We start from the raw sequence: 27,222 nt of genomic DNA, 5'->3' as shown, positions 1-27,222 counted from the left end.
TTCTTTTTCTCCCCATGCTCCCCAAACCCAGTGCCCCCTCGCAGTTCTTACTAATGGCTTAGGCAGAAGTTTGAGAATAACATGCAATAGAAAGAGAGATCAAAAGACCATATGCAAGCAAAGGGAGCCTTGTAGCTATTAAAATGGGACTCGGAGAAGAGCCGGGACTCCAGTAAAGATGGCCTAGAAGGGGGACTGAAATGATGTGAAGATTACAGCCTGGGAGTGATAATATTACATTGATGAAAGCATGGCACTGGAGAAGTGTTTCCTTTTTCATTTTTTTCATATTGAGCGCAAGGTTATTCTAGCTGTTTACATACTGACCTTGAGAACATGACCTTCTTGATCAATTCTCTGCTGAGATCTCCGAGGCAGGCCTGGTTCCTTACACCTTCTTTCCTAAATTCCTGATTGCAGCATTAGAGATTAAACAATAACAATTGTGTCATAGTCTTATCAGTAAAAAAAAATGTTGCCTTAAATACTAAAAGAGATTGCCACTTGATTAGAATAGAAATGCAAACTTTGCTACGGATTTCGAAACCTGCAGAGACCTTTAGAGGACACGATATGTAATGCAGAGTTCTTGAAGACAGATATTTATTATTTTACACAGGTTGTGTACATCGTTATACCGTAATTGTTTTACACAAGGCACATGTGTGACAGGATGGAAAGATACATTTATGGCAACCGTGGAATAATGATATATATATTAAAAAAAACTGAACATTTTAATAAAATTACTAGAGATTTATGAGTGAAAAAGTTCATTTTTTTTGTATCAACAACTTTTTTGTTTTGCCACGTAATTCAACCACTGCGGTATATCTACCTGTTCGCAGAAGAACTAACTGCCACTTCTGTCCATTGTCTCTTCAGACTGTGACACTGCACGTCAGGCAACGCAACTGCTATGGAATATATATATTTATTTCACAGAGATCAGTTTCTCGTTTGCAAGCACTGTTGCAATATACTAAAGAAACATTCGACCAGATCAGGCAAAGGGCCTCCTGGATGTAGCACGCCAGTGTCAGTGCCTTACAAGGATTTGATCAAGATTGTTTTTACAACACATCCCACTGCCTGAAGATGCACTTTTAATAGTGGAAGAAACATTATTCATCTTCTCTCTCTGGAGTGTGAGATTTGAGATGTGTGCAACAATGCTTATATTTGTAAAATACCAAAACTTGTATTCTATGTTTAATAATTAATGAAATGTGAGGCAGTTAAATAAGGACAGTGTTCTTATGGAATTACTTGAGACTGCATTATTAGGTGGCTTACGGGGCAACTAGCATTAGGCATCAAGGGACTGAACCCCTCTAAAAGTGTTACAGGTGTATGTTGCATAATGTCACTTGGCAAAGGATGTAAAATTCCCTGCACCTGCTGCGTTAGGTGGGGTTGATGAACTAACCCATAATTGTACATTGAGGTTGTATAAACACTTATTTTGTTCACCCCAGTTAAAACAACTAAAACATGTTTTACTACACACTTAAATCTCAGAGTATTCTGTGAAAAAGGGGGTTGGTAGTGGTCATTAGTGATCCCAGAGTACCCCTGCTTCGCCTTCTACACCTTCGTTGTGTACATATAACTAAAGTATGCCTGGAAAAGTAGTTTACACAAAAGCAACATACACGTCTGCACAATGAACTACCACACTGAGAACAATAACATCACTATGTGTTGCAGTTTTAGAGGCACAATACCAACAGGGAATCAGGACTGCATACTATTGTACATTTTAATGAAGCATGTTCTTAACTGGCAGTAATAATCACTGTGCCCTCCTACCCAGTTGTGCTGCTTATACCAGATGGCGACGACAAAAAAAAGACTAAGCCTAGATTCTCGAAACTGAAATGCTACTTCATGGTTTGCCTGCAATTTCTTGTGGCCACAAATGATATGTTATTAGTGTGATGATCTTGGCATCTTGAGGGTTTCTTTAACAAGACAGCTCTGAAAAGCTGCAAACGATGGAGGTCTGATATGGCAGTAGTTAAGCGCTGATCCTACATTCCTTTCATCCCCATCTGAAGAGAGAAAAGACTTCCCATTCCACCCAAAATAGGAACTCTTAGCAAGATGATCCAGTCACTTTATCAATGAGTACACTCCAGTTGGCATGGGTACCACCTTCAATCAGTTGTGCTGCTTGGAGGTAGGGAATTCCATATGGTAGAGGTGTTGCTCCACAGAGAGTCATGCTTATCTGTTCTTGCTTGACTGCGAGCCACAAAACAGACGAATTGCTTTCCTGCATATGAGGGAAAACCAGTAGATTTGTGGAGCCAACATGGAGGCATTGGCAACATTGCAGTGCAGCGGAATGTTGAATGGAACTTTATAGACCGGAATCCCATACTGTTTCCCATAGGCATAGTACATAAATGGGAAAAGGAGAATTCGGCACAAGAAAAATGTCAAAAGAACAACAACTCCGTTAACCTTGTAGAGAAGTGTGTCCTGCTTCTTCACCTGTAGAAAACAAAAAAAGACTGGTAATGCACAAGTAATACCTAAGAGGAGTGTCCAAACAGAAGGATTTGTATGCAAACCATAAAGCTTAAAAAGCACAGAAACAGAATTTGAGGGGAGATAATGAGAACAATGCTCAATAATAATGTGTATTTCTTGACTGCACAGCACTCACAAGATTATTCAATACTACTGTTCCCAGCTGTCCGTCCTGGTCCTTTAAAGTACTTATTCATTTTGTCTCTATTTTTTCTGTTTGAAAACATTTGCAGACACTTTCTAATGTGTCTCTAGATCCCTTATCGAACACGTTACTTCTCTTTGGTAACTGCCTTTCTGGTGGATACTTTATTTAACTACACATTCCTCAACGTGTCAATACCATCAGATGCCTGCCTAGATCTGGAGATTTGTCTTAGCATTATTCCTGTGCACCGTCAGGAGGCGATGTGAGCTCCACAACAGTTTCATCGTGCCCCAAAGGGGCACGGAGCCCCATTTAAGCACTATCCCTGCACACTGATGTCAGTTTTTTTCTTGACTGTCTGCGCCATCGAACACCAAGCCCAGTAGGAGAATAGATGTGACAGTGTGCAGAAGTCTAAATTATTGAGACCATTTTACATATAGAAAATTAGACCATTTCACAGAATGGGCAAGTGGGAGGGCAGCGAGGAATCTGTAATTGGATAAGGCAACGACCAGAGAGATCATGGTCAATTAGATCAAGACTAAGTATATTGCCAAACGACACCTAAGTCCTGTGCCGGAAACCATTCCGCCGACTCGGAGAACACAGTAACAGACATACAGACCGAGGACTCCCAAACTACCTATACAGGTGCCATCAGACGGCAGATAGGAAAAGGGAGAAGAGAAGGCGTATCTGGCCCAAATGGGCTGCCACCAGCATTGTATAAACATTAAAATTAAACTTGGATAAGAGTATTCACCAGAAAGGGTGTTACCAAAAGTAACTAACCTGTTTTTCTGCTATATATACACACTTATAGCTTCAAATTCCTCACCTTTTGGCGATTCAATCTCCATGCATGGAGATGTAGATTGCACAAGCCCGGGAGCTAACACCTGCCCTACTGCTGCAACAGAAGTGCTACCCATTGTGCCAGCCAGCCTGATCGGAGGACAGATGCTCTTGCTCAGAACTTCAATGTACCACGCTCTCCTGCCCAATCTGGAGCCACTAGAAATACTTGTCCCTGATCTTCAGAACTCTGGGTAGGAGAGGTAGAGGTAGGAAGGCATACAAGAGTACTGTGGTTCACTCTGGGTGTAATGTTCTCTGAATGAGAGCCTTCTTCACAACTCCTACAATAAAAAGGTGATGACATTGCACTTTCTCTGTGGGCGCAATGCGATTGAGCTAGGGTTCTTCCCATTGCTGGGAAATGGCCTGCGCCACCTCTGTTTGTAGCTGTTATTCATGAGCTGTTAAGAGTCGGCAACTAAGTTGGTCAACCCTGGCGTTTAAAGATCGCACAAAGCGGCTCACGACCAGGGAAATACCCAGACAGCTTAGCCAGGTCCAGAGGTACAGAACCTCCTGGCACAGGACCCAAGACCCACCCTGCCATGTTTGTTGCAGTACCGCACAGCAGTGGTGTTGTTCGTGAGAATTTGAACCAGCCTTCCTTTGATAGTCATCTGGAAGGCCTTCTGCACCATAATGACACACAACTCCAACAGACTGATGTGGAGGCAGGTTTTCATCTGAGACCAGAGTCCTCTGACCTCCACCCCTCCCAGGTTGTCTCCCCAACCCAGCAGCAGCACATCCATCAACCCCCTCAGCTCTGGGTGGCATAGGTAGACAGGTCTGCCACAAGTCCAATGACGGTCAAGTAGCCACCACTGCAGTTCGTTTGCAGGCACCTTTGAATACTGGATGGAATCAACCATCTTCCCCAGGTGTTGAGCCCACTGAGACTTGCGATCCCACAAGTGCCATCTGGCGTAGTTCATGAGCAGGCTGAAGAAGGCCAAGAAGCCTCACGGACACTTTTACTGAGACCCAGGACAGAAGCCGAAACATCAGGATCATTGAACCAGAGGGAAGGTTCGAAACTGCATCGTATGCAGAATGACCCCAATGAATAGGAGACTCTGAAAGGAGTCAGGTGCGATTTCAATGCGGAAAAATTGCTAGGCAGTTACTGGAATGCAATTTACATTAATCGTAACATAACTAGATAAATGGGGGATAACCCAAGCTCAGTGCGGACACATTTTTAAAACATTACAATTCTTTTATTGAAAAGGTTTTCCTTTTAGAATCTTGGCCACATAAGTAGTGAGGTAGCTGCTGCACCACCTGTATGTTTCCCGGTCCCATTAGGATACATTGGTGTACTTTCTATGTCATCCTCGGCAGAAGGAGTTTATCAAGCTGCCGATTGCCATCTTTCCCCTCAAAGAAAAACCAAAGGTGATGATGGACGAAGCGTTGACAATACAAACACTCACCCCCAGTCAACTGATCTGGGTTTAATCCATCACCGTTCTTTAGCTCACTCCGCCACCCCAGTTCAGACATGGCCATATGCAAATCAGTCTGACCCTGTACCTCATGGGAACAGTCCAGCCCGAACTGCCAAGCCATGTCTTCCCTGGACCGGAATCAAGCTTCCCAGGACCGGTTTCTGGCATTACAGCCGTCTTCAGCCGGGCTTGCTTGACACCAGTGGCAAAGTGAGCAAGGGACTCACGTCTGAGCATACCCTGTCAACTTAGGGCGAACAAAGAAAAACCAAAGGTGATGATGGACGGAGCGTTGACAATACAAACACTCACCCCCAGTCAACTGATCTGGGTTTAATCCATCATCGTTCTTTAGCTCACTCCGCCACCCCAGTTCAGACATGGCCTTATGCAAATCAGTCTGACCCTGTGCCTCATGGGAACGGTCCAGCCCGAACTGCCAAGCCATGTCTTCCCTGGACCGGAATCAAGCTTCCCAGGACCGGTTTGGCCGCCATAAGTGTGGCAGGGTATGCTCAGACGTGAGTCCCTTGCTCACTTTGCCACTGGATTCAAGCAAGCCGGGCTGAAGACGGCTGTAATGCCAGAAACCGGTCCTCGGAAGCTTGTTTCCGGTCCAGGGAAGGCATGGCTTGGCAGTTCGGGCTGGACTGTTCCAATGAGGCACAGGGTCAGACTGATTTGCAGTTGGCCATGTCTGAACTGGGGTGGCAGAGTGGGCTAAAGAACGGTGATGGATTAAACCCAGATCTTTTGACTGGGTGTGAGTGTTTTATTGGTTCAGATGCTCCGTCCATCACCACCCCCTTTGGTACCGCTTTGGCCGCCATAAGTGTGGCAGGGTATGCTCAGACGTGAGTCCCTTGCTCACTTTGCCACTGGATTCAAGCAAGCCGGGCTGAAGACGGCTGTAATGCCAGAAACCGGTCCTCGGAAGCTTGTTTCCGGTCCAGGGAAGGCATGGCTTGGCAGTTCGGGCTGGACTGTTCCCATGAGGCACAGGGTCAGACTGATTTGCATATGGCCATATCTGAACTGGGGTGGCAGAGTGGGCTAAAGAACGGTGATGGATTAAACCCAGATCTTTTCACTGGGTGTGAGTGTTTGATTGGTTGAGATGCTCCGTCCATCACCACCCCCTTTTGTACCGCTTTGGCCGCCATAGGTGTGGCAGGGTATGCTCAGACGTGAGTCCCTTGCTCACTTTGCCACTGGATTCAAGCAAGACGGCTGTAATGCCAGAAACCGGTCCTCATAAGCTTGTTTCCGGTCCAGGGAAGGCATGACTTGGCAGTTCGGGCTGGACTGTTCCCATGAGGCACAGGGTCAGACTGATTTGCATATGGCCATGTCTGAACTGGGGTGGCAGAGTGGGCTAAAGAACGGTGATGGATTAAACCCAGATCTTTTGACTGGGTGTGAGTGTTTGATTGGTTGAGATGCTCCGTCCATCACCACCGCCTTTTGTACCATCTTTCCCCTCAAGCACTCCCTTGTTGTTCCATATCTTGAATATATGACTGGAGCCGCACTTGCCTTTCCACTCTAAGGTAAGCAACTACGGGCACACTGTGTACTGGGGTCGGCACCTCCTTTTATTTAAATAAGAGTAGGCATCATGAGATTTAGACTGCACCTCACTCCCCGTCTTGTTTATTGTTCTTCTTTATCCCTCCCCAGTGCCCTTTGCTGAAATACATAGCCATAATGCACGGGGTCGGCAAGCCACTGTCCTCTTTCCCGAGGTAGGTAAGAATCGCCTGCCGCTCGTAGATGAGATTTTTTGTACATATAGAAGCTAAATCTTTGGGTATCTTAATAATATACCCCGGATACGGTCACTCATTTGGGCTATTCATGTATGATTCCTTCTCCAGTGCCTACAGTGACCATCAATCCGTTAGCAAACAGAGCTTTGCCGCCTAACTTATGAAGTCTTCTTAATTAGAATCAGACGACATCTTGTCAGTTGGAGGTAATGGTCCATCGTCTCTTTCATTAACCCTTCAAGCAGTTCACTTTCTTCATCCCCTCACTTATATTTATTTCATTCTGCAGAGGCAGGAATATTCCACAGCTTCCTTGCACATACCATGTTCTGAGAGTCTGCATTTACTCTGACCCACGTATCCAGTAAGATCTGCCAGGTATTCACCCCCTGATTATCTTTTCAGTTATTCACATTTACTTCTCCAGATAAGTCATCCCCCCACCTATCACGGAATGTTGTTTTTATTAGCTAATTATCTGCATATATCAATAGAGATTCGGCTAGGTTGTAACCATATGACCAGATTAATTACTCCGCCCTAGTTAGGTTTCGACAATATGACTACATCAATTCTCATTCCTTGATATTAAATATCCCTTGCATTCCCAATTAGAGGTTTTCCCTTTCAGCTCAATTTTTAGACCTTTTATTCCTCCTTTTCAGTCTAGTGCTGAATTCCCTACTGATAGCCCGGCAAGGTTGGACTTATCGTCTACAACAGATTTGATATTAATAAATCTAGTTCATCCCTGTAAGTTTGTTATTGTTCCTTCCCTGAATCTACAGTATAGCACGGGTGATCTTTTTTCTTTCTATGGTATTTTAAAGGTATTCCAGGGGATATGATCCTCATCTCACTTAGATGTAATATGATCGCTTCTAGTGATGGTATATACTATCTTTCACATTCAGCATCTTTTCTGATACACATCTTTGTTTGGCAACTTTGAGTAAACCGTTTTTTACATCCACTAATAAATTATGGCTCAGTGCAAAATTACCTGTATATACATATATATATCATTGATATGAATGCATTGTTGAGTAATAGTCCTGTGTATATATATATATCTTTCCAATAGGACATACTTTTTGTGGCCCTCCTGATGAAGGCACACCTTGTGCCGAAACGCGCGTTGAGAACTTTTATCACCCAGCCACTCCATATCAGTTTTGATGCTATTCTGTCTGTTTTCCATATATGCTGTTATTACAAATGTATGTCTTAGTATGATTCATTTTTAGGTTTCGCCTGGCGTTCGCTGCGCAGCAGCGTTCGCGCAGGCGAAATCTAATGTTAGAACAGTACGGGGGCTTTGTCCCGCCTGCTCTTCCATTGGCTAGCTCCATAAATGGAGGCTAGCCATTGGAAGACATGGTTGTCCATCACTGTTTCCCCCGTCACAACGCGATGCGGGGCGTTTCCGTGTCTTTTTTTAAGTCCCGCCCCCCACACCCTCCCTCTCGCCGTCCCGTTGTCCCTGCCTTCTCAAAGTTCTCCCTCCCGCCTGCCCACTGTCCGTGCCTCCTCCCTCCCGCCCGCCCACTGTCAGTGTTCGATGCTGTCCAACCTATCTATGAACTCTTAAGTTCATCCGAGCCTACCTCGTCTTGTTTATCCCCCGCCCTCCCTCCCGTTGTCCGTGCCTTCTCCCTCCCGCCCGCCCACTGTCCGTGCCTCCTCCCTCCCGTCCACTGTCCGTGCCTCCTCTCTCCCGCCGCGGTCTCACCACCGTCCACTATTAGCCAGAGCCCTCAGGGTCATATGATAGCAAGCGCTCCTCTCCGTGCTCCTCAGCTGTTGTCTTGTTTTTAACGTACATTGGACTCTATCCTTTGTATTCCTTGACAGCAGTCTAGGAACAGGGCGCGTTTCCTCTCCTGGACTTACCTAAAGAAAGCGCTGATCCGGCTCCACCTCTTACAGGGTACACTTGCTACGTTTGGACCTTCCCGGTACCCGTAACTCTGTATCAACCACTAGAGCAAGTGCTCTGCTTGGCCCGGCAAGACAGGAGACAGTTCAAGCTGGAAGTCGTATTACCCTGACAACCTGCGTGCCTCGCTTTAGCCAGTAGGAGTTCTTCAATAGACAAGGGAGACGAGGTCCGTCCCAGACTTAGGGAAGCGAGGTAGCCATCTTGGAATGCTTGTAATATGGTTACATTTACAGAGAAACGTCAATTGAGGCTACAGAAATACTAGCGTATTTTTTTAAATAATGGCATAACACTTTAATATTTCGATGTATTATATTTACTTTTAAAATGACAGCACCATGTTCAGCTAGTTTATTACTTAGTGTACAGTATTAGTAATGTTATACTCGTCTAGTCTAATGGCATGTTGAGGAAAGTACAGCTCTAAGGCGGCGACTTTTGGGGCCCAAAAGTACACCGAATTGTTATTTTGCTAATTCCATTGCTTCCAGACCAGCAGCGTGGCTCTGTTTTCGTCGCACGTTGTGCTCTCGAAGACCGCCAGGCAAAATAATAGCACGCTGTTTATTTATTGGACACAATTTACAATAGTGAATAGTTAAACGTTTTCAATGAATGGAACGAAAATTCAGCACCATTCAAACACACGACGGACATCAAAGAGAGGCTATTCGTATCTCAGTATGAGGGCACACAAGAGTACTCCCACAAGTTCATAGTTTAATTGCATTGTGATAACATTTTGATAATGGTCATCTTTGCGAGAGCATATTTTACTCTGCAGGGAAAGCGAAAGTTTTAAAATATTGATGCCATCATTTGTCTTTCTTTAAATACATTTTCAGGAATAGTAAGCGCCATATAAATACAAATATGACACAAAGACGAGACTATTCCCTAAAATAAAATTGCTACGCTGCATCGTTGTAGAAGGCTTGGCCAAGAACATTACAAGATGGCTAAAAATTTGTCAGAACCACGTGCGGTTATTAACTAGCCTATACTCCCTAAACAGACTTTTATCTAATCTAGAGCGCCCCGCAGACATGGAGTTGCAGCTGAAAGAAGCGCTGGGGATGACTGTGCTGAAAGCCACATCCTAGGAAGGTGGCGGCTGCATCAGCTAGGGTCGGAGCTACGACACGGACCACGGGCGGGTCTTCGTAAAGTTCAATCACAAGCCCGAGGTGCAGTGGCTGTTTACCCTAACCTCACACAACGTACTTGCGGCGACATTCCCCTAAAACATAAGAAAGAGGCGAGACTAGGCAGTCGTAATGAGTGTTTAGCCAGGCTAGTTGTTTTCTGGGCTTAGTAGGGGGCAGCTGTGAGGACAACCGGTCAACTCCTCTCAGGTAATTGCAGAACCCTTGCGAGGAGAGCCAGTCCCTGTTTATAATGCGAAAAGGGAAACTACTAGGCGCGTAATGTCCAGCCTGCTGTCAGATAATGCAGTCCCTGGCAGAAGCTTCGCAAACGGGCTAGGTCGGAGCCGAAGCAGTGCTGCAATTTGTAAACGCTAACCTATAAATGAGGGGTCACTCAGTGTGTGGCAGAAGAAAAGGGGTGGGGTTACGAGGGAGAGAGCTTGAAAAGCAGAGTTGAGAGTCAACTTAACATTTATTTAAAACAAAACCTCATGCAAGGAAATTGGCAACAAGGGCAAACGTTACGTATTTGGTCACAAAAAGGCTGCATTATAAAATATTTTATAGGGTTGAGACACTTGCTGCTATCTCTGTGTTCCCAGCAATTTTGAAATGGTTATTCTAGTGGTAATATAACTCTGGTGTTTTAATGCAGTTTAGGAAGCATTTTGTATTTTGTTCAACCACAGTTTTGACCCATAAAGTAGCATAGAGTGTTAATGTGCCTACTGCAAAGAACATCGGGTAGCATGCAGAACCCAGATTTTATGTATTTTATGTAGATAGTTAGGTGGGCTACTGCTTTTGACACTGAGATCATTTTGTTACTTCCAGTTCATAAGTCGCAGTTCTAATATAGCACAGTGATCTATTTATTGGTATCAAGCAGCTACATGAAAACTGTAAGTCATGGGTTTAGATCCTTATTGTGTTTTCTCAGTTGTTATTCTAAGATTGCAAGGAAGGGTTCCTCTGGCAATTACTAAAGTTTTGTCAGCACGGTCAACCCCAATCACGGTGGAGAAGTGTGGCTCAATGGTTAGAGCAAGCAGACCTTGATGCAGAGCTCTGGCCAGGGATCAGGGTTCGATTCCCGCCTCGGCGGGTCTCCGACTCATTAATTCCCCTGACTGGATATTCTCGCCTCAGTACCTGTTCTTATCATGGGTCCCACGCTGCAACTCTGGGCAATAGCTTGCTTAGTCTCCACAACGGCCCCAAAAGTGCTGGGATGCCTGGCTGCACCTGGGGGGTGCCCAGGAGTGGACATTTCCCAGGAAAGCCAGGAAGGGTTCCTAAGCGTTATACGGACAGCGCCGGGACACCTCCGGGCGAGGTAGCTGTGCGCTTTACAAATTCCGACATTTACATTTACATTTACATTACTGTATTACATTTTATATCCTGACCTTTTGTTTCTCCCGACCATTCCCTCTTAACATATAATGCCTACAAATATGGACAGTATGTGATTCCTTCACTGTATAAGCCTCATTGTCTTATATAACATTTCCTGTATATAGTTTTACATCCATGTATGATTTATCGTGTCTGTGTGTGATATAACGTGCTTTGATACCCTATTCTGGGATGAGTTGTGCTAAAAAAGAACTAAGAAAAAATAAATTAGTAGGTGTCACTTAAATATTTTTTTGTAACTACTCATACACACTGATACATTTTGAATTCTTAGAGTGCAAGCACATCTCAATCGTCTGTTTGCACCTGACTGGAAGTGAAATTAAGAAAGCCTCCTCGCTGCCTGCAGGTTGCTGTACCAAATGCCATGCAAACAACTTGAGAGAGTGCTAAATTGTGTGACTGGGTGTCGGAAAAGTATGATACCAGGACAAATTTAGCATATTTCCTTCGGTTGACTGGATCCCAAATCTGGCCCAGAAATAAATGCCAGAGCAGGGATCTGGCGCAATTCCCCTTCTTTCCAGCACTGGTCCGAGAAAATATCTCAGTCCAGTTCTTGGGTTCATATGCTAACCGTAGTCATTCATGCATGAGAAAGCGTTGCTTGCAAAATATTTTGACAGCTTACAGGGGGCATCCATTGCTTAGGGTTGGCTTTCTTTTAACTCTCATTTGCTTGCTTTTGTTTGGTTAGAGTGTGCGGTCTTCACTGCCTCTTCTTCTCTTTGACCCTTCCCTGAAGCATGGCCAATATTTATTTTATTTTTATTTATAAAGTTTTATATAGCGCGAGCTTGATATGTCCTTCTGCAGCTTGCCTTGTGGGCGCGATTTTTCTAAACTTTCACAACTGCATGTATTTGCACTATGTCCACTGGATTATGTGCCCACCCATCCGTGTTGCTCTCTGTGACCGTATATTTTGCTCTTCTTTGTGGCACTGTAACGTGCATTTTACTCTCTAATAAACTCTGATCCCTTGATGAAAAAGTTCATTTAATAAAACATAAAAAAAGATTGTAACATTGGGTTTCTCTTCCACGATGAGGGAAATTGGATACATTAACTTAACTTTCAATTACTTTGTTTTTCTGTTTTTCCAGTTCATATACGTTATTTACCCCAAGCCCTCTCCTCACTAGCCGCTTTCCTCATGTTTTAGATTTCACTCTGCCAGGAATCTTTCTTTGTGGTGCTTGCCCTCATACAGCATTCCAAGCCGTCCCTGTCAAACCTGCTTTCTTCACTTATGTTATTGTTTACCCCCAGGTGCTTCATTTTTTGATGATCTCTCCCTCGCTGCATCTCCTCATTGGCTGCAACTTTTTTTGGTCATAAATTTATTTATCTTCCCTCAAGGGCTTGTGATTGTTCCCATCTCAAGCCTCTATGATTGCGTTCTTCCACTTGCTTCCCCATGCTTTGTGCCTCCTTGCCTGGTTTCCTTTGATTCCTTTCTTCTTGCCATCCTCTTGAACCATCAAAAATGCTTCATAAGTTTACAGTTGGCAATAGATCATGTTTTTGTACCTCGCTAAACAAAAAAAGTATATTTCAAATTGTGACATCGGCTTCTTATGCCACACAAAGATTAATTGTAGAAATAAAAAAAAATCCCATTGGGACTTGGGTGTTTGTGGCCAAAAAAGCTACATTTGTAGCCCAACACCTCAACATTTGCTGTATTTTTGCAGTGGGCAAAAAATGTGCCTGCCACAAAAATACCAAAGGCTTGTGCTCTGTCACTGCTGGAGACTGTGCTATGTCACAGTCTTAAACTTTTTAGAGTTTCCAGCAGCACAGCGCCTGGAATCAGAGGCTGTCTGATGTCAAAGAGAGCAGATTATAATATGAAACCTTCTCTTTTTGTCATCAGTCAACCTATGCGTGCTGGGCAGCAGGGGTGGGGGGCTGTGAAGGGGTGGTGGCAGAGAAAGTTGAGGGTAGGTAAAAAAAACAATTAGGAGACATGAGTGAGGTTATGGGTTAACAGAAGACAATGGGAGCCGAGGGAGAGAAGTGCAGTGGAGGATGGGGGACAGGAGAGCCTTTCAAGGGTCCGCAGGGGGCAGATAAACGTGTGAGGCGGCCTACAGGCTAATTGCTCAGAAGGGGGCTAAGTGCATTTCAAAGGTAGGCAGCAGAGATATTTAATACCTCTGCTGGCATGTTGCTTACTTTCTCTTCACTTGCACAGTGCCAGCACAGAGCCAGTAGAGAGAGGGTGAACAGCAGTTTTTAGGTTTCGCCTGGCGATCCGCTGCGCAGCAGCGTCCGCGCAGGCGAAATCTTATGTTGGAACAGTATGTTGTTTAGTCCCGCCACTCTCTTCCATTGGCTAGCTCCATAAATGGAGGCTAGCCATTGGAAGAGAGATCTGTCCGTCATTGTGCGAGGCGATTCGTGGGCGTTCCAGTGATTTTTTCCCCTCTCCGCCCCTTTGAGAACGTCATTGCGGCGGTGGTTTATTTTTTTTTCTGCAAAGGTTTCTTTTTGTCATTCCTCCAGGCCGACCGCCGCCGGAAGAAGTCCAGGTGAGTGCTGCCTTTTGATTGTGCCCGTTCCCGCCCCCCCCCCACTGTCCGTGTGCCCGTTCCAGCCCCCCTCCCGCTGTCCATGTCTCCGGCCCCTTGTAAATGCTTGTTATGTTTGTTGACGCTTCAAGTCATGGGAGGTGTGGTGTCTTTTCCCCACTCGTCTACGGAATGTTGTCTCTGTTTCCTTGAATCCTTAGTCTGTTTGCATTCGTCAGTTTATTTATGTATGTTTTAGTAAAGGGCCATTCAGCGCCGACATACCACTTCCAACGCACGGTGAGTAGATTGTAAACCAAGTGCCCGCCCCCCTCCCGCTGTCCCTGTGCTCGTTCCCGCCCCCCTTCCCGCTGTCCGTGTGCCTGTTGTCGCCCCCCCTCCCACTGTCCGTGTCTCCGGCCCCTTGTAAATGCTTGTTATGTTTGTTGACGCTTCAAGTCATGGGAGGAGGTGTGGTGTCTTTTCCCCACTCATCTACGGAATGTTGTCTCTGTTTCCTTGAATCCTTAGTCTGTTTGCATTCGTCAGTTTATTTATGTATGTTTTAGTAAAGGGCCATTCAGCGCCGACATACCACTTCCAACGCACGGTGAGTAGATTGTAAACCAAGTTCCCGCCCCCCTCCCGCTGTCCCTGTGCCCATTCCCGCGCCCCCTCCCGCTGTCCGTATGCCCGTTCCCGCCCCCCCTCCCGCTGTCTGTGTCTCCGGCCCCTTGTAAATGCTTGTTATGTTTGTTGACGCTTCAAGTCATGGGAGGAGGTGTGGTGTCTTTTCCCCACTCGTCTACGGAATGTTGTCTTTGTTTCCTTGAATCCTTCGTCTGTTTGCATTCGTCAGTTTTATTATGTATGTTTTAGTAAAGGGCCATTCAGCGCCGACATACCACTTCCAACGCACGGTGAGTAGATTGTAAACCAAGTTCCCGCCCCCCTCCCACTGTCCGTGTGCCCGTTCCCGCCCCCGCTCCCGCTGTCCGTGTCTCCGGCCCCTTGTAAATGCTTGTTATGTTTGTTGACACTTCAAGTCATGGGAGGAGGTGTGGTTTCTTTTCCCCACTCGTCTACGGAATGTTGTCTCTGTTTCCTTGAATCCTTCGTCTGTTTGCATTCGTCAGTTTATTTATGTATGTTTTAGAAAAGGGCCATTCAGCGCCGACATACCACTTCCAAGGCACGGTGAGTAGATTGTAAACCAAGGCAAATATTCACATTGCAGGGAAAACCCCCTGCTTTCCTGTCCTCTCTTCCTCCTTTGCTGATCCTTCACCCTAACCAAACTATCAAACGTTTGTTGTCTCCCCGTCCCCCCTGCTGCTCCTGGCCTTTCTTCCTCGTTGTAAATCTGCATTACAGTAAAACAAAGTAAGGTGTTAAGTACACCCACTTTAACAGACAAAGCTGCTGACATTGGATCTGGGTAACAGGATCCTCAGCCTGTGATTCTGGGAAACTCACTTACTCTCTCTCCATCACCCCCCCCACCTCCCCTCTCCCCCTGCCTAAAAAAAAAAAGTGTCCTTGTGCAATGTAACTGGCCTTAGCGTCAAGTTCGCGCTGTATAAAACTGAAAAAAATAACTTTTCACTCTGAAATCTAATAATACCTAGTCCATTTAGCCCCTCCGTTCATCTCTTCATAAACCTGTATGATGCCATAAGGCCCCTACTGTCATATAATTCCTTTTCATTTATCTCAAGAAAACAGAAGAAAAAGCATATAATTACTTCCAGGGCTTTACGTGGGATGACAAAACTGGGGGAGTGTGTGTGTGTGTGTGGGTGGGTGGGGGGTCTCTCAAAGGCGCGTGACCAATGTAATTAAGGGCATGGCTTAAAGCACGTAAGCTAAAAATCTGTGCTTAGCATAGTGTGCCGCCCGACTTGAATTTTGCTGTTTCTGTCATTGCATCCAGATATATGATACAACAATTAACAACAGACCTACAACAAGTCAGGACTATTGGTTTTGTCAATGCTTGTTTGTTGCATACGATGAATAAGCAGCAACTATGGCTTGTATATAATATTGAAAAAGCTTCCACTTAAAGCCCTGGTGACCTCATGACAATATTGCTGCTCTTGACTTTCAAAAAGAGAAGGGAAATCCAGAGAGAAAATGACTCGTTAAAGGATTTCCCTTCCCCTACAACGCTCACCTGGCATGAGGTCATGCCGTAGCTTCTACACTAGTGAGAAGTGAGCAGTGTGAGCACGCGCACATCTATGTGCCTACTGTCACTGCAGTTCGGGAAAAAACGGACCGCCTGTGCTAGGGCACAACATGAAGCCCGATAGAGACCCGTTTTGAGGCCCCCTTTAAAAAAAACTGCCGGTAATCAGCACCGGTGAGACCCGGGCTACTTAAAGCCCTGATTACTTCCTTGAAAGCACAAGGCTAATCCTAATGACCAATAATGTACTCGGCTAACCAACAACCTTGGTTTCCAGTAGAACTGCGTAATTCAGCTGAAGGCCTCATCGGGGGTAGTAGGCGCTATATAAATGCAATACAATACATTTGTTCCATCAAAAAAAGTGTTAATGATACAATTTTGAGACGAAAAAGGTTAAAAAGCACTGAAACAATTTTTAAAATGCTTTTTTATTTTAAAGACCTAGAGCTATACAAACCATAACTTTTCCTAAATAATGTATGATGTCATGTTACTTGTTGTGAATTTTCAACTGAAATGTGTTTATTCAAATGCACCTTAAGTGGTGTGCTACTGTCTTACTGCACTACCAGGAATAGGGCTCAAACAGTCCCATATTGCAGCAGGAAGCTGAAAATATACCCCTCTTGAGGAGTCCACATCCACAAAACGTTTGCCAGTGGGTCCTAAAATCCTTGCACTATGCTTTCCTCTTAATAGAAACTTTGGGCCTTATTTAGAAAATTGTTGCTCCACGCTGCCCACCGACTACTGGAAGGTGTCGAGCATCGACGGCACGGTCATCACCACGGCCACCTTCTGGTCCAACTTGTGGAAGACCGGCATCACCGACTCCACCGGCATCTCCAACTACAAGGACTTCCCGTCCATGCTGCAGGGGTGGGGAATTCCTATCTCCCGACGCCCGAGACATCTAGATTTCTTAGGAGGGCAAGAAGTTTTAATTAGCATTTTGTCCAAAGGACAAGTAGACAAGTTTAATGGTGCTGGGGCCCGCACTTTAATTTCCCCAGAGCAGAACAACAACAGAGATAAAGCAGAGCTCAACGTTGCAGCCAGCTCCATAAGCTTGTGTGGCCCCCAGGCCCGCCCGTGTTCCTTTTATTTTCTTTGAGCGTCACAAACATCGTGCTTCTGCAGCTCCAGAACACTCACAGCACTGTCATGTAAGAGGCTGCCGTATCTGCCTCTTGGCCCCTTGCTCGGACTTGAACTCCATGACCCCTGCGTTTTAATCTCTGCTCCACTCTTCGGCCTCATACGGCCCCAAGAGCAGTGCTTTCCCTTCTCATGCACCTCGTGCCCCCCTGTTCCCCCTTCTTTGCACTTTTCCTTTCCTGTACACTTTATGTTTCACCCGGTGCCTAAACCTGCTAACATCGCCCTCACCGCCCTCTCTGACAGCCCGGACCTGCTCCCCTTGGCCTCTCGTTTTCTCAGTCATTCAGGGCTTACATTAAAGCTCATAAGTTTCTCCGTGAGGCTTTCATGCAGTCCTAAGGCCACCCCCATTTCTGTCCTTGCACTAGGCCTCTCATCTCACTTTGTGCATACACCAGGGGCATTTTGAACACACTGCCATAGCAACTACAGCAGCTGTGGAGTTCTTGATGGGCCTCTTCAGTCTGCAGGTCTGCACACAAAGGCCCATAATGGATTTGAAAGGGGTGGGTGGATGAGTGATAGGGTGGATGAATAGATGCATGGATGAATGAGTGAAAGGGTGGATGGATAGATGCATGGAAGAATAAGTGAAAGGGTGGATGTATAGATGCATGGATGAATGAGTGAAAGGTTGGATGGAAAGGTGCATGGAAGAATAAGTGAAAGGGTGGATGGGTAGATGCATGTATGAATGAGTGAAAGGTTGGATGGATAGGTGCATGGATGAATGGGTGGAGTGAAAGGGTGTATGGATAGATGCATGAATGAATGAGTGAAATGATGGATGTAAGGAAGGATCCGTGAAAGAATGGATGGGCAAAGGTGAAAGGATGGATGGCTGAGTGGATGGATGGGGTGAAAGTGGATGGATGGGGTGAAAGTGGATGGATGGCTGAATGAAAGGGGGATTAATGGGGAGAGATAGAGTAGATGAATGGATGGATGGCTGAGTGGGTGGGTGGATGAATCGGTGGGTGGGTAGGTGGCTAGCTGGGTGGAAGGGTGGATGGATGGGTGGATAGTTGAGTGTAAAGGTGGATGGAGGGATTAGTGAAAGGGTGGATGGATATATGAGCGAAATGGAATGATGGATGGGGTAAAAGGGTGGAGGGATGAGCTAAAGCATAAATGGAGGAAGTGAAAAGATGGAAGGATATACAAGTGAAAAGGAGGATGGATGTATGAGCAAAAGGATGGATGGAGGGATGAGTGAAAGGGTGGATGAATAGGAGCGAAAAGGAGGATGTGTGGGGTGAAAGGATGGATGGATGAGCAAAAGGATGGATGAGTGAAAGGAAGACGGGATGGATGAGTTTGATAGATAGGTTTGGAGATGGAAGGATCGGTATGAACAGGGGCTTCGTGAACACCCCACTTTAGCAGCTACTGTAGAGGCGGAGCTCTTGATGGGCCTCTTCTGTCTGCAGCTCGACAGACAAAGGCTCATAATTAATGTGAAAGGGTGGGTGTGAGTGAAAGGATGGATGAATGTGTGGGTGAAAGGATGAGTGAGTGTAAGTGTTGCTGGCTAAATGCATGGATGAATGAGTGACAGGGATGGTTGAGTGACGGGGATAGTGGATGGACAAAGGATGTTATAATGAAGGAAAAGCTGAATGGATGGATGGGTTACAGGGTGTATGGATTAGGGAGCGAAAGGATGGATGAGTGTAAAGGATAAATGGATGAGTGGAAGGATGGATTGATGGATTGGTACAAGGGTGGGTGGATGGATGAGTGAAAGGGTGGGTGGATGGATGAGTGAAAGGATGGATGGATAAGTGAAAGGATGGATGGATAGATGGATGGAGGGAAAGGGTGTCTGTATGGATGAGCGAAAGGATGGACAGATGGCTGAAATGGTTAGGTTTGGAGATGGATGGGTGGGTTTGGATATTGATGAGCGGATGGACTGACAAATCAACAGATGGACGAACATATTGGTGAAAGGCTAATGGATGAAAGAATGAATGGATGACCATGTAAAGATGAAATGCTAGATATCAGTGGGTGAAAGGATGAATGAATGGATGCTTAGATGGAAGAGACATAGCAATTCTGGAGAGGACTCCAGTGACTTTTTTCGCTTGCTTGGTGGCATAAGAGCTTTGGATCAAAGTGGGGGGGTATTTCAATTTTCTGGTTACTCACTTGGCCTGCACTATGCTCCTTTCTCTACCTGGGGATTATCAGGTAGGTGTGGTGCTGTTCGCCAGCACGTTCTTACTAGACAGCCAGTATTTGGTCTCATAAAGGCCTCATTGCCATAGAAATTCCTGGTACTGAACAAAACTACTTTGTAAAAGAGCAGAATGTTGTCACACACAAGGAAGCCAGCCGATAGATAGGATGAGAAAGCATTTAAAAAAAAAAAAAGGCTTGTTTAACTCAGATTGAATTAGGGGCTCAAATGTTAAAGAAAGTCACAAAAGTGCACCCAGGATATATGTCCTTATATTAAAGCAGATTTACGTTTTTCATGAATTCACATGAATTTCCTTAAGTAGGCCAGGAAACCGTAATTCAAGAAAATATTTGCGAATTGCATTTTAGCATGAGCAAAGATGAATGTACCCCAGTGGAAATCTGAGTGTTTACAAGTTAACTTTTCCTCGAACCACATTTTCCCAGCCCTGGAAGAAACTTTACTTCTGCCGTTGTCAGGGGTAGTACATTTCCAACCTTTCTCAGTATGGGAAAAGATTACAGAAAAGCTAGTGAAAACCCCCAAAAGTCAAATCCTTTTATAGTATTAGCCTGACATTAACCAGAGAGACTACTATCAGAGCTCTTCTATATTGAGATGGCTGCCATTATTTTACGGCGCACTATGTGGCACCAAAGGGACAAGCGGATTTTGTTAAAGGACAAGTAGATTTATGAAGCTACTTGTCCCTTGGACAAGTACATATTTTATTAAATTCCACACCCCTGATGCTGGCCCTGGAGGGTGCGTCCCGACTGGGGGGGGGGGGGGGGGGCTGTGTGTGTCTGTAGCTCTGTGTATGTGTGTGTGTGGCTCTGCGTGTGGCTCTTCAGGTATGTATGTGTGTGGGACTCTGTGGGTCTGTGTGTTTGTGTGTGGCATTTGCGAGAGATTAAGCTATTGGCATTGTAAATGACAATGCCATTTATTTATCTGTTTTGAAAACCAACACATAAATAAAAATGTTGTCATTTACAATGCCAATAGCTCTAACTTTTTCAAAGGCGAAACCGTTGCATTGTAAATGCTTGTTTTTTGTGTGAATATCGTTACTCATGATGATTACATTGCATCAAATGTATTATACATCAACGTGGTTAAATACATATATTGTGTGTTTTTTTTATGTGCTCATTTTTAAAGGAACTTTTTTTTCAATAAAAGAATTGTAATGTTTTAAAAATGTGTCCGCACTGAGCTTGGTTTATCCCCCATTTATCTAGTTATGTTACGATTAATGTAAATTGCATTCCAGTAACTGCCTAGGAATGTTTCCGCATTGTAGTATTACCCTGTCCTAGGAGTTTAACAAAACTTTACAGGGGGTCCTTTATACTTTCATGAGTCAGGTGCGATTTCAGCACATTGATCGAGAACCCCAAAGATGTTAAAAGGTCTGCCATTGTCTGGAGATGGTTTACGACTGGCTTCAGTAACCAGCCTTCATGAGCAAGTCATCGAGGTAGCACAAGGCTGGTATACCCACCCCCGAAGATGTACTGCAACCACTGCCATCAATTTTGTGAACACCCAAGGGGCACTGTTGAGACCGAAGGGGAGCACTGAAAATGCTGTTGGCCCAGCTTGAATAGCAGGAAATGCCTATGGGGCTGCAGGATGAGGATATGAAAATCCGTGTCCTGCAGGTCCAGCGCTACCATCTAGACTTGTGGGTCCAGGGCAGTTGAACCTGGGCCAATATAAACATTTTCAGTTGTCATATTTCAGGAGGAAATTAAAGGGGTGAAGATTTAAAATAGGATGAAGACCTCTGTCCTTTTTTAGCATCAGGAAGTAGCAGGAATAACACCCAGTCCTTATTTTTGGTGCCAGCACCTTCTCTTTGGCTCATTTGTCCAAAGAGCCTGTACTTCCTGTTACAGACTTGACAAATGGTCTTCCGAAGACTGCTTAGATGTGGATGGGATTGACAGGAACGGCAAGCATACCCTTGTTAAAAGATTTAAAGTAACCATTTGTCAGACTTGATGGACTTGATGGACTTGATTCTCTCCAACCCTCAAAGGTAATGACTTTATCTGAACTCTTACAGGGTGCAATGTGCCACTGAAGGCAATTTAAAGTGGCTTGGCAGTTTAAGCAGGTGGGTGAGGCACTGGGTAGTACACTAACCCTGCTGGACTGGGTGTTATCTACATCCTCGAACCCGGCCTCAAAAGGACTGGCGGTCTGTTGCTGTGATGGAGGGCCTTAATGCTGTCTTTGCACTGAACCTCTTCCGAAGCCTCCACAGGGTTGAAATTGTTAGGGATACTGCTGTATGGGTGCTGAGAGGCATAGGGAGTGCACTGTGGCTCTGCTTTCTTTGAAGCACTCCAGTGACAAATCTGCCTTATCTCCAAAGAGATGGGTGCCATCAAATGGCATATCCATTAGCAACACTTGAAAGTCACACACGAAACCCAGGGATCTCATCCACAGGTGGTGCTGAAGAACAGGTTACTTACCCTTGGTAACACCTTATATCGTAGAGACTTCATCTAGCTACAGATACCTTATTTTAGAATATTCACCAGGTGTCAGACTGGATACAGAAATGTTTGAGCAGTCACCATGTACACGGGTAGGTTGGCGTCATTCTGCTCTGCGTCGCATTGTCCACGCTGGAATTGATGTGCGCAGTGCCTTTGTAGGTGCCACTCTAGCATGCTGACATAAGTTCATGACTGTTTCTCCGTAACAGAAGCACAGAGCTAAACTGAGGTGAAATGACCAGTGTACCAAGGTGAGGTGTTGAAGAATCTCTGATGTCAAGATATCTAGTTTGCAGAACGGGGAGGGAGGGGTAGTAAGGAATCTGCAGCTCAATAGTCTACCAAATAAAACGTTACCAAAGATAAATAACTTGTTCATCCGATAGAGACTCCTAGTGGCAGATTCCTTACCTTAGAATAGATATCAAAGCAATCTCTCCCTGGAGGGAAATCTGTAAACTGTTTAGACTAAAAAGTCCTGGAGGATCAAACGGGCGTAATGCCCATCACGCAAGACTTGAGTGTCTAGACAGTAGTGATTGGCAGACGTGCAGTAATACCCGCATAGCTGCCTGACCGATATCCAGAACTGGAACACGTCAGGCTAATGCTGTGGCCGCAGCCTTAGCTCTGGTGGAATGAGCTCTCAAGCCCTCAAGGGGTTGTTTCTTGGCAATTGCATAGCAGATTTTTTTCACTACCTTTCCTTTCTTCACTCCCAGAAAACCCACAACGAGTTGATAGTCAACCTGGAAGTCTTTAGTATGATCAATGAATAACATTCATTTTGGGACCAGGTCCTGGAGTCTCTCTTCTTCTTTGATAGTATAAGGTGGTGCATATAAAGTAGGCAGTGCGAGGCTCTGCCTGATGTGCAAGGGTGTAACAACCTTCAGTAAGCAGCCATAGTTTCTAGGAACCTACTTACCAGGGAAAAAGGTTGTGTATGGAGAGGGTAAACCACAAGCATCTGTGATTCTCGTAACCCTCCTCGCAGGACAAATGTTTTTTATGGTAAGCAGTCAGAGGGCAGTTATGTAAGGACTTAAAAGGCGAACATATGAGGAAAGTGAACGCTATATTTAGGTCCCACCGGGCATGTGCCCTAAACTTTTCCGGAAACGAGTCACAACAGATGACTCGAACAGGGAGGGTTGATCCGGCACCACCAGGAAGGCTAAAATGGCAGAGAGATATCCTTTAACTGTGCCCAAAATAAGGACTTGCTGGGCAAGGGATAAAACCAACGAAAGGACAAGAAACCAGGTTGCACACACAGCATTAGCCGATTTGGCAGCACACAAAGCCACAAATATGTCCCATCAGCAGACAAAGTGTTTTTGTGGAAGGACGCCTGGCTGCCAGAATGACATCACATAATTCGGGGGAGAGATCAAATACCCTCAATGGTCACTGCACAATCTCCACGCTTGTAGATGGAGAGTGTGCAGGTAGGACTGATGCTCAAGCTCAGCAGCTCATGATACCAGACTCTCCTTGTCCAATCCAAGACCACTAAGATGACTTAGGCTGGTCGTTCTTGGTAACTGAACAGGAGTAGTATTGGGGCAAAGGTGTGCAGGAGTCCTGAGCTCCCCTTAGATGAAATGCATCTGTGAGCAAGAGACCCCTGTGTTTAGAAGTGCTGACATTCTCAGCAGTGAGGAACAGATCAAACCAAGGTTCTCCCCAATCTCTGAAGAGACCTTGCACCACCTCCAGGTGGAGACACAATTCGTGATCCGCAAGGCATTGACAGCTGCCTTTGTCTGCTGTAGTGTTCAGAGAGCCCACCAGATGTTGAACATTTCGGCCACAAAAGTAAAAGGTTATCCTCTGGCAGCTGACCGGTGGTCAGTGTAAAACGTGGCAGAGTCTGTTGGAAGCATAGGGCAAAGCCTCACTGGACAACCTGAAGTACCCATTTGTCTGAAGTGATTTCCCACCATTGGGGTAGGTAGTGCTGAATCCTGCCACCCTCCGGGTGCCCATGAAGGTAAGAGGGCAAACAAGAGGCTTTGAGGTTGCTACTGCAGGGTGGGAGATAACTGGGTCGACCTCTGGCTCCACGAGGCTTGTGGGAGTCTCGTCCAGAGCCATGAATGGACTGAAATGCCTGCTGGCCTTGGGGGAAAGGGAAATGGCTGATAGCCCCTAGTGATTGCCCTACTGCCTTTTCAATCGCTCAAGCACTCAATCCGCCTTTTCGCCAAAAAGGCAAGTACCAATGAAGGGCATGTCCATAAGGAATGCCTGGAGATCCCCCCTAAAAAACAGCTGTCTTCAGCAAGACATGGTGTCTGAGCGCCACCATGGAAGCAATGCCTCTGTCCAGCGAGGTGGGCATATCCAATCCACATCGGATCGTGAACTTTGCTGGATCTCTCCAGTCAGCAACGGCTTGTGAGAGTATGGCTTGGGCCTCCTCCAAGACCATAGGCAGCACTTGCACAACCGTATTTCAACACAGTACGGGATTAACGGCCCAATAGGCACGCAGTGTTTACACACTAAAGTGCTGGGCTAGTGAAAGAAAAAAATTCTCTTTTCGAAGGTATACCGCCTCTTGATTCCCTATCCGGTGGTCGCGCCTGGATTTATACTGAGGTTGAGGCCTGAGCCACCAGACTGTCAGGTGTGATGCTGGAAGAGATGTTCCCAGGGCGCAGGGCCATGGTGGTGGGAGATAGTCCTTTGCATAGGAGTGCAGGGCTTGACCAAGGCCCGAGCAGAACATCAGTGAGGGCTTTGTTAAAGGGGAGTAGGGGGTTCTGATGGGGATGCCGCAGGCTGAAGCACCTCTGTCAAAGACACTTGTCTTGACCTCAACAGTGAGCATCTAAAGGTCCTGGACCTCAGCCACCACGGCAAAAGAAGCCCCCCTCCTCTGTAGCCAATGTGGAACAAGAGAGAAGGCCAGTGTCGGGTGAGGTGTCCAAACCACTGGGGTCAGCCAGGTCCTCATACCAGGTGTCTGCCATGGACTCCACTAGGGTGGGTGGAGTAGCCATATTGATTCTCAGATCCCCCCACATTTGTGTTCCTCAGAGGGCCCTTCAGGGAACTAGGGCTCCATCTACAACTGAGACCATGTGAGCCTTAGAAGGGTTTTTTTTTCTTTAAAAAGTAAATTCATTTATATTGGGCTATATTGTCACACCGTGATGCGAAGCCACCGGCCGCTCATGTGAAAGACTTGAACGAAAAGTACATCTAGTAACGAAATGTATCATTGTTCAGTAAGACTTTGAAAGTACCATTAACCTGATTATTGAAATGCAGCACTGCGATAAACATGCTAATTATCGATCAGAGCTCTTCTGAGACGATATATCTTGAAGTGCCATGTTGATCCAGAAGTAGATGCTGTATGTAGATTTATACACTGTGTTTTGAACTGTTATATAAGAAATACAAGTAAAAAAACAAAAACAAACTGAGACCTTGTGAAACCTGGATGGCGTCGGCTCTGGCAATGTCGGTTCAGCCCCGTATTGGAGTCGAAAATCACAAAGCAGCCGATGGGCATCGGCGGCGCCAAGAACGGTCCCACTGGAACTGTCCCACGAAGAGGTTGCAAAGTCACGACTGGGATTGATCCTGATCCATCAACGGATCCTAAGGGCCCAACTGGCACGGAGGGCAGACCCTCTGGCAGAGCACCAGTCAGTCACCCGAAGATGCTGCAGAGAGGTTTAACTACCCAATTGGTGGGGGTGTCACTTTGACTCCAGGAAACTCGGGGAAGCACAGAGCAGAACCAGTGTTAGATGCTGGCTCCACAAGAACAACCTGGGAGTGGACCTTAATTTGTGCCGTTGTTCCATTGTGTCATCTGATGAATGCGACTGACGCAGAGAAGTTGAAGAGCACTCACACTTCTTGGACTTCATTTTGTGGACTTGCCTGAAGAAGTCCAAGATCGTGATGATGACCAGCACGATTAGTTCCGAGACCTCCCTTGCAAACGGGACCTGGAGTGGCATGTAATTGCGTGCCCAGCGACCCCATCACTTCCAGCACAGGCTACACAGTGAGGAACCGAAATACATCACCTACTGGCAGGCGAGGGGACTGCTCAAAAATTTACAAACCGGGGGGCGTGGCTAAGATGGCGGCCTGTGAGGACGCTGAATCGCGAGGCTCCTCCAGGCCGGAACCCCTTATAGCCTAAATACCTGCCTGCAAATCCCCATCAGCGTCGGCGATTGACACTGCTGGCAGGCGGACCTGATTAGCCCACTTTTGGTACGGGCTGGAAGTCCAGGAACACCCATAGTGCGCCAACCCGTCAGGGACCCGAGACCTGCCCGAGAGCCGCGGTGTCATGGCAGCAGCTAGACGAAGAGGCGGACGCTGAGCTCCGGCTGCGAGAGCCGCGAGGGCTCTGCCGCGGGTCGGAGGCAGAACAATGAGCGATCCGAGAGAAGGCCAAGACACCGTCCGTGAAGGTGGGTCCCGACGCGGGGAGCAGTGCGAAGCAGGCGGCGGAGGTGGCGGTGACCAGCAAACATCACGCGGGAACCGCGAGAATCGAGGCCCCGGTCTCGTGCCTGCGCAAAGCGGCGTGGTGGGCCTCACAGCTCCTCTGAAGAAGCAGTGGGCCCAAATAAGCGGGCCCCACACCAAACACCATCACTAATGCAGCAACGCTGACCCCCACAGTGGGATAGCCTAGGAGAACACGCGCTGAGGGTGCAGGAACCGGCGCCGGTGGCGCGGCCCAGCGCGAAAATCGAGGCCCAGGCTTTGGGGCCTACATTACAGGGCAGACAGCCAGGAGGCTGCAGCTTGTCCGGTTACCCCAAGGAACTCCCGGGGCTCGGACTGCACAGTGCTAGACACAGCCCGGGGAAGGGGCAAGCGACCGCACGGTGAGGAGGGTCACGGAGCGGCCGGGGGTGCCCAGTGACTAGACACTACATAAAAGGCTCGGGCCCAACGAGGGGAACTCCAGGATCGGGAGGGGGGCGGCCCTCTTGCGGAGGGGTCCCCATTGAAAAAGTACAGGCCAATTGCATGAGACCAGATAGCACCTCGACCTGCCCGGCCGCCTTGGGGGAGCGCCATTGGTCACCACAGACCCGGCCGGTGGACTGAATAGAGCGAGATCGCCAACGCGAGGCACAGGGGAGGCCGCACAATTACTGATATGCTCACCAAAGGCGCCCCCAAAGGGGACAAAAGCCCGTCCCCCCTAGCGGCGGCAGGCGTCTCGGGGCAAGACGATGGAGGGGCACCTATCACGAAGGCCTTCCTCGAGTCCCTCTTCAATTCCCTGAGGGAGGACTTTCAGACCTTGAAGCAAGAACTGGCCGGGGAACAGCGTGAACTCCGCCGCGATGTGGACAGCTTGGGGGAGAGAGTAGCG

The 27,222-nt window shown here is 46.6% G+C and overlaps 1 protein-coding gene across 1 annotated transcript in view; it reads right to left on the bottom strand.

Moving 5' to 3' along the window:
* Nucleotides 1-586: 586 nt before the first annotated feature.
* Nucleotides 587-27,222, bottom strand: part of TLCD3A (TLC domain containing 3A) — a 230,831-nt gene continuing 204,195 nt past the window's right edge. Inside the window, exon 5 of the mRNA XM_078679875.1 lies at nt 587-2,499. Within this exon, the coding sequence (XP_078536001.1) occupies nt 2,230-2,499 (270 nt within the window). The 3' untranslated portion in view covers nt 587-2,229. The remainder of the gene's footprint in view (nt 2,500-27,222) is intronic.

The sequence above is a fragment of the Lissotriton helveticus genome, chromosome 3_1, assembly GCF_964261635.1.
Source record: "Lissotriton helveticus chromosome 3_1, aLisHel1.1, whole genome shotgun sequence".
Lineage (NCBI taxonomy): Eukaryota > Metazoa > Chordata > Amphibia > Caudata > Salamandridae > Lissotriton > Lissotriton helveticus.
This window is presented reverse-complemented; position numbering and strand designations above follow the sequence as displayed.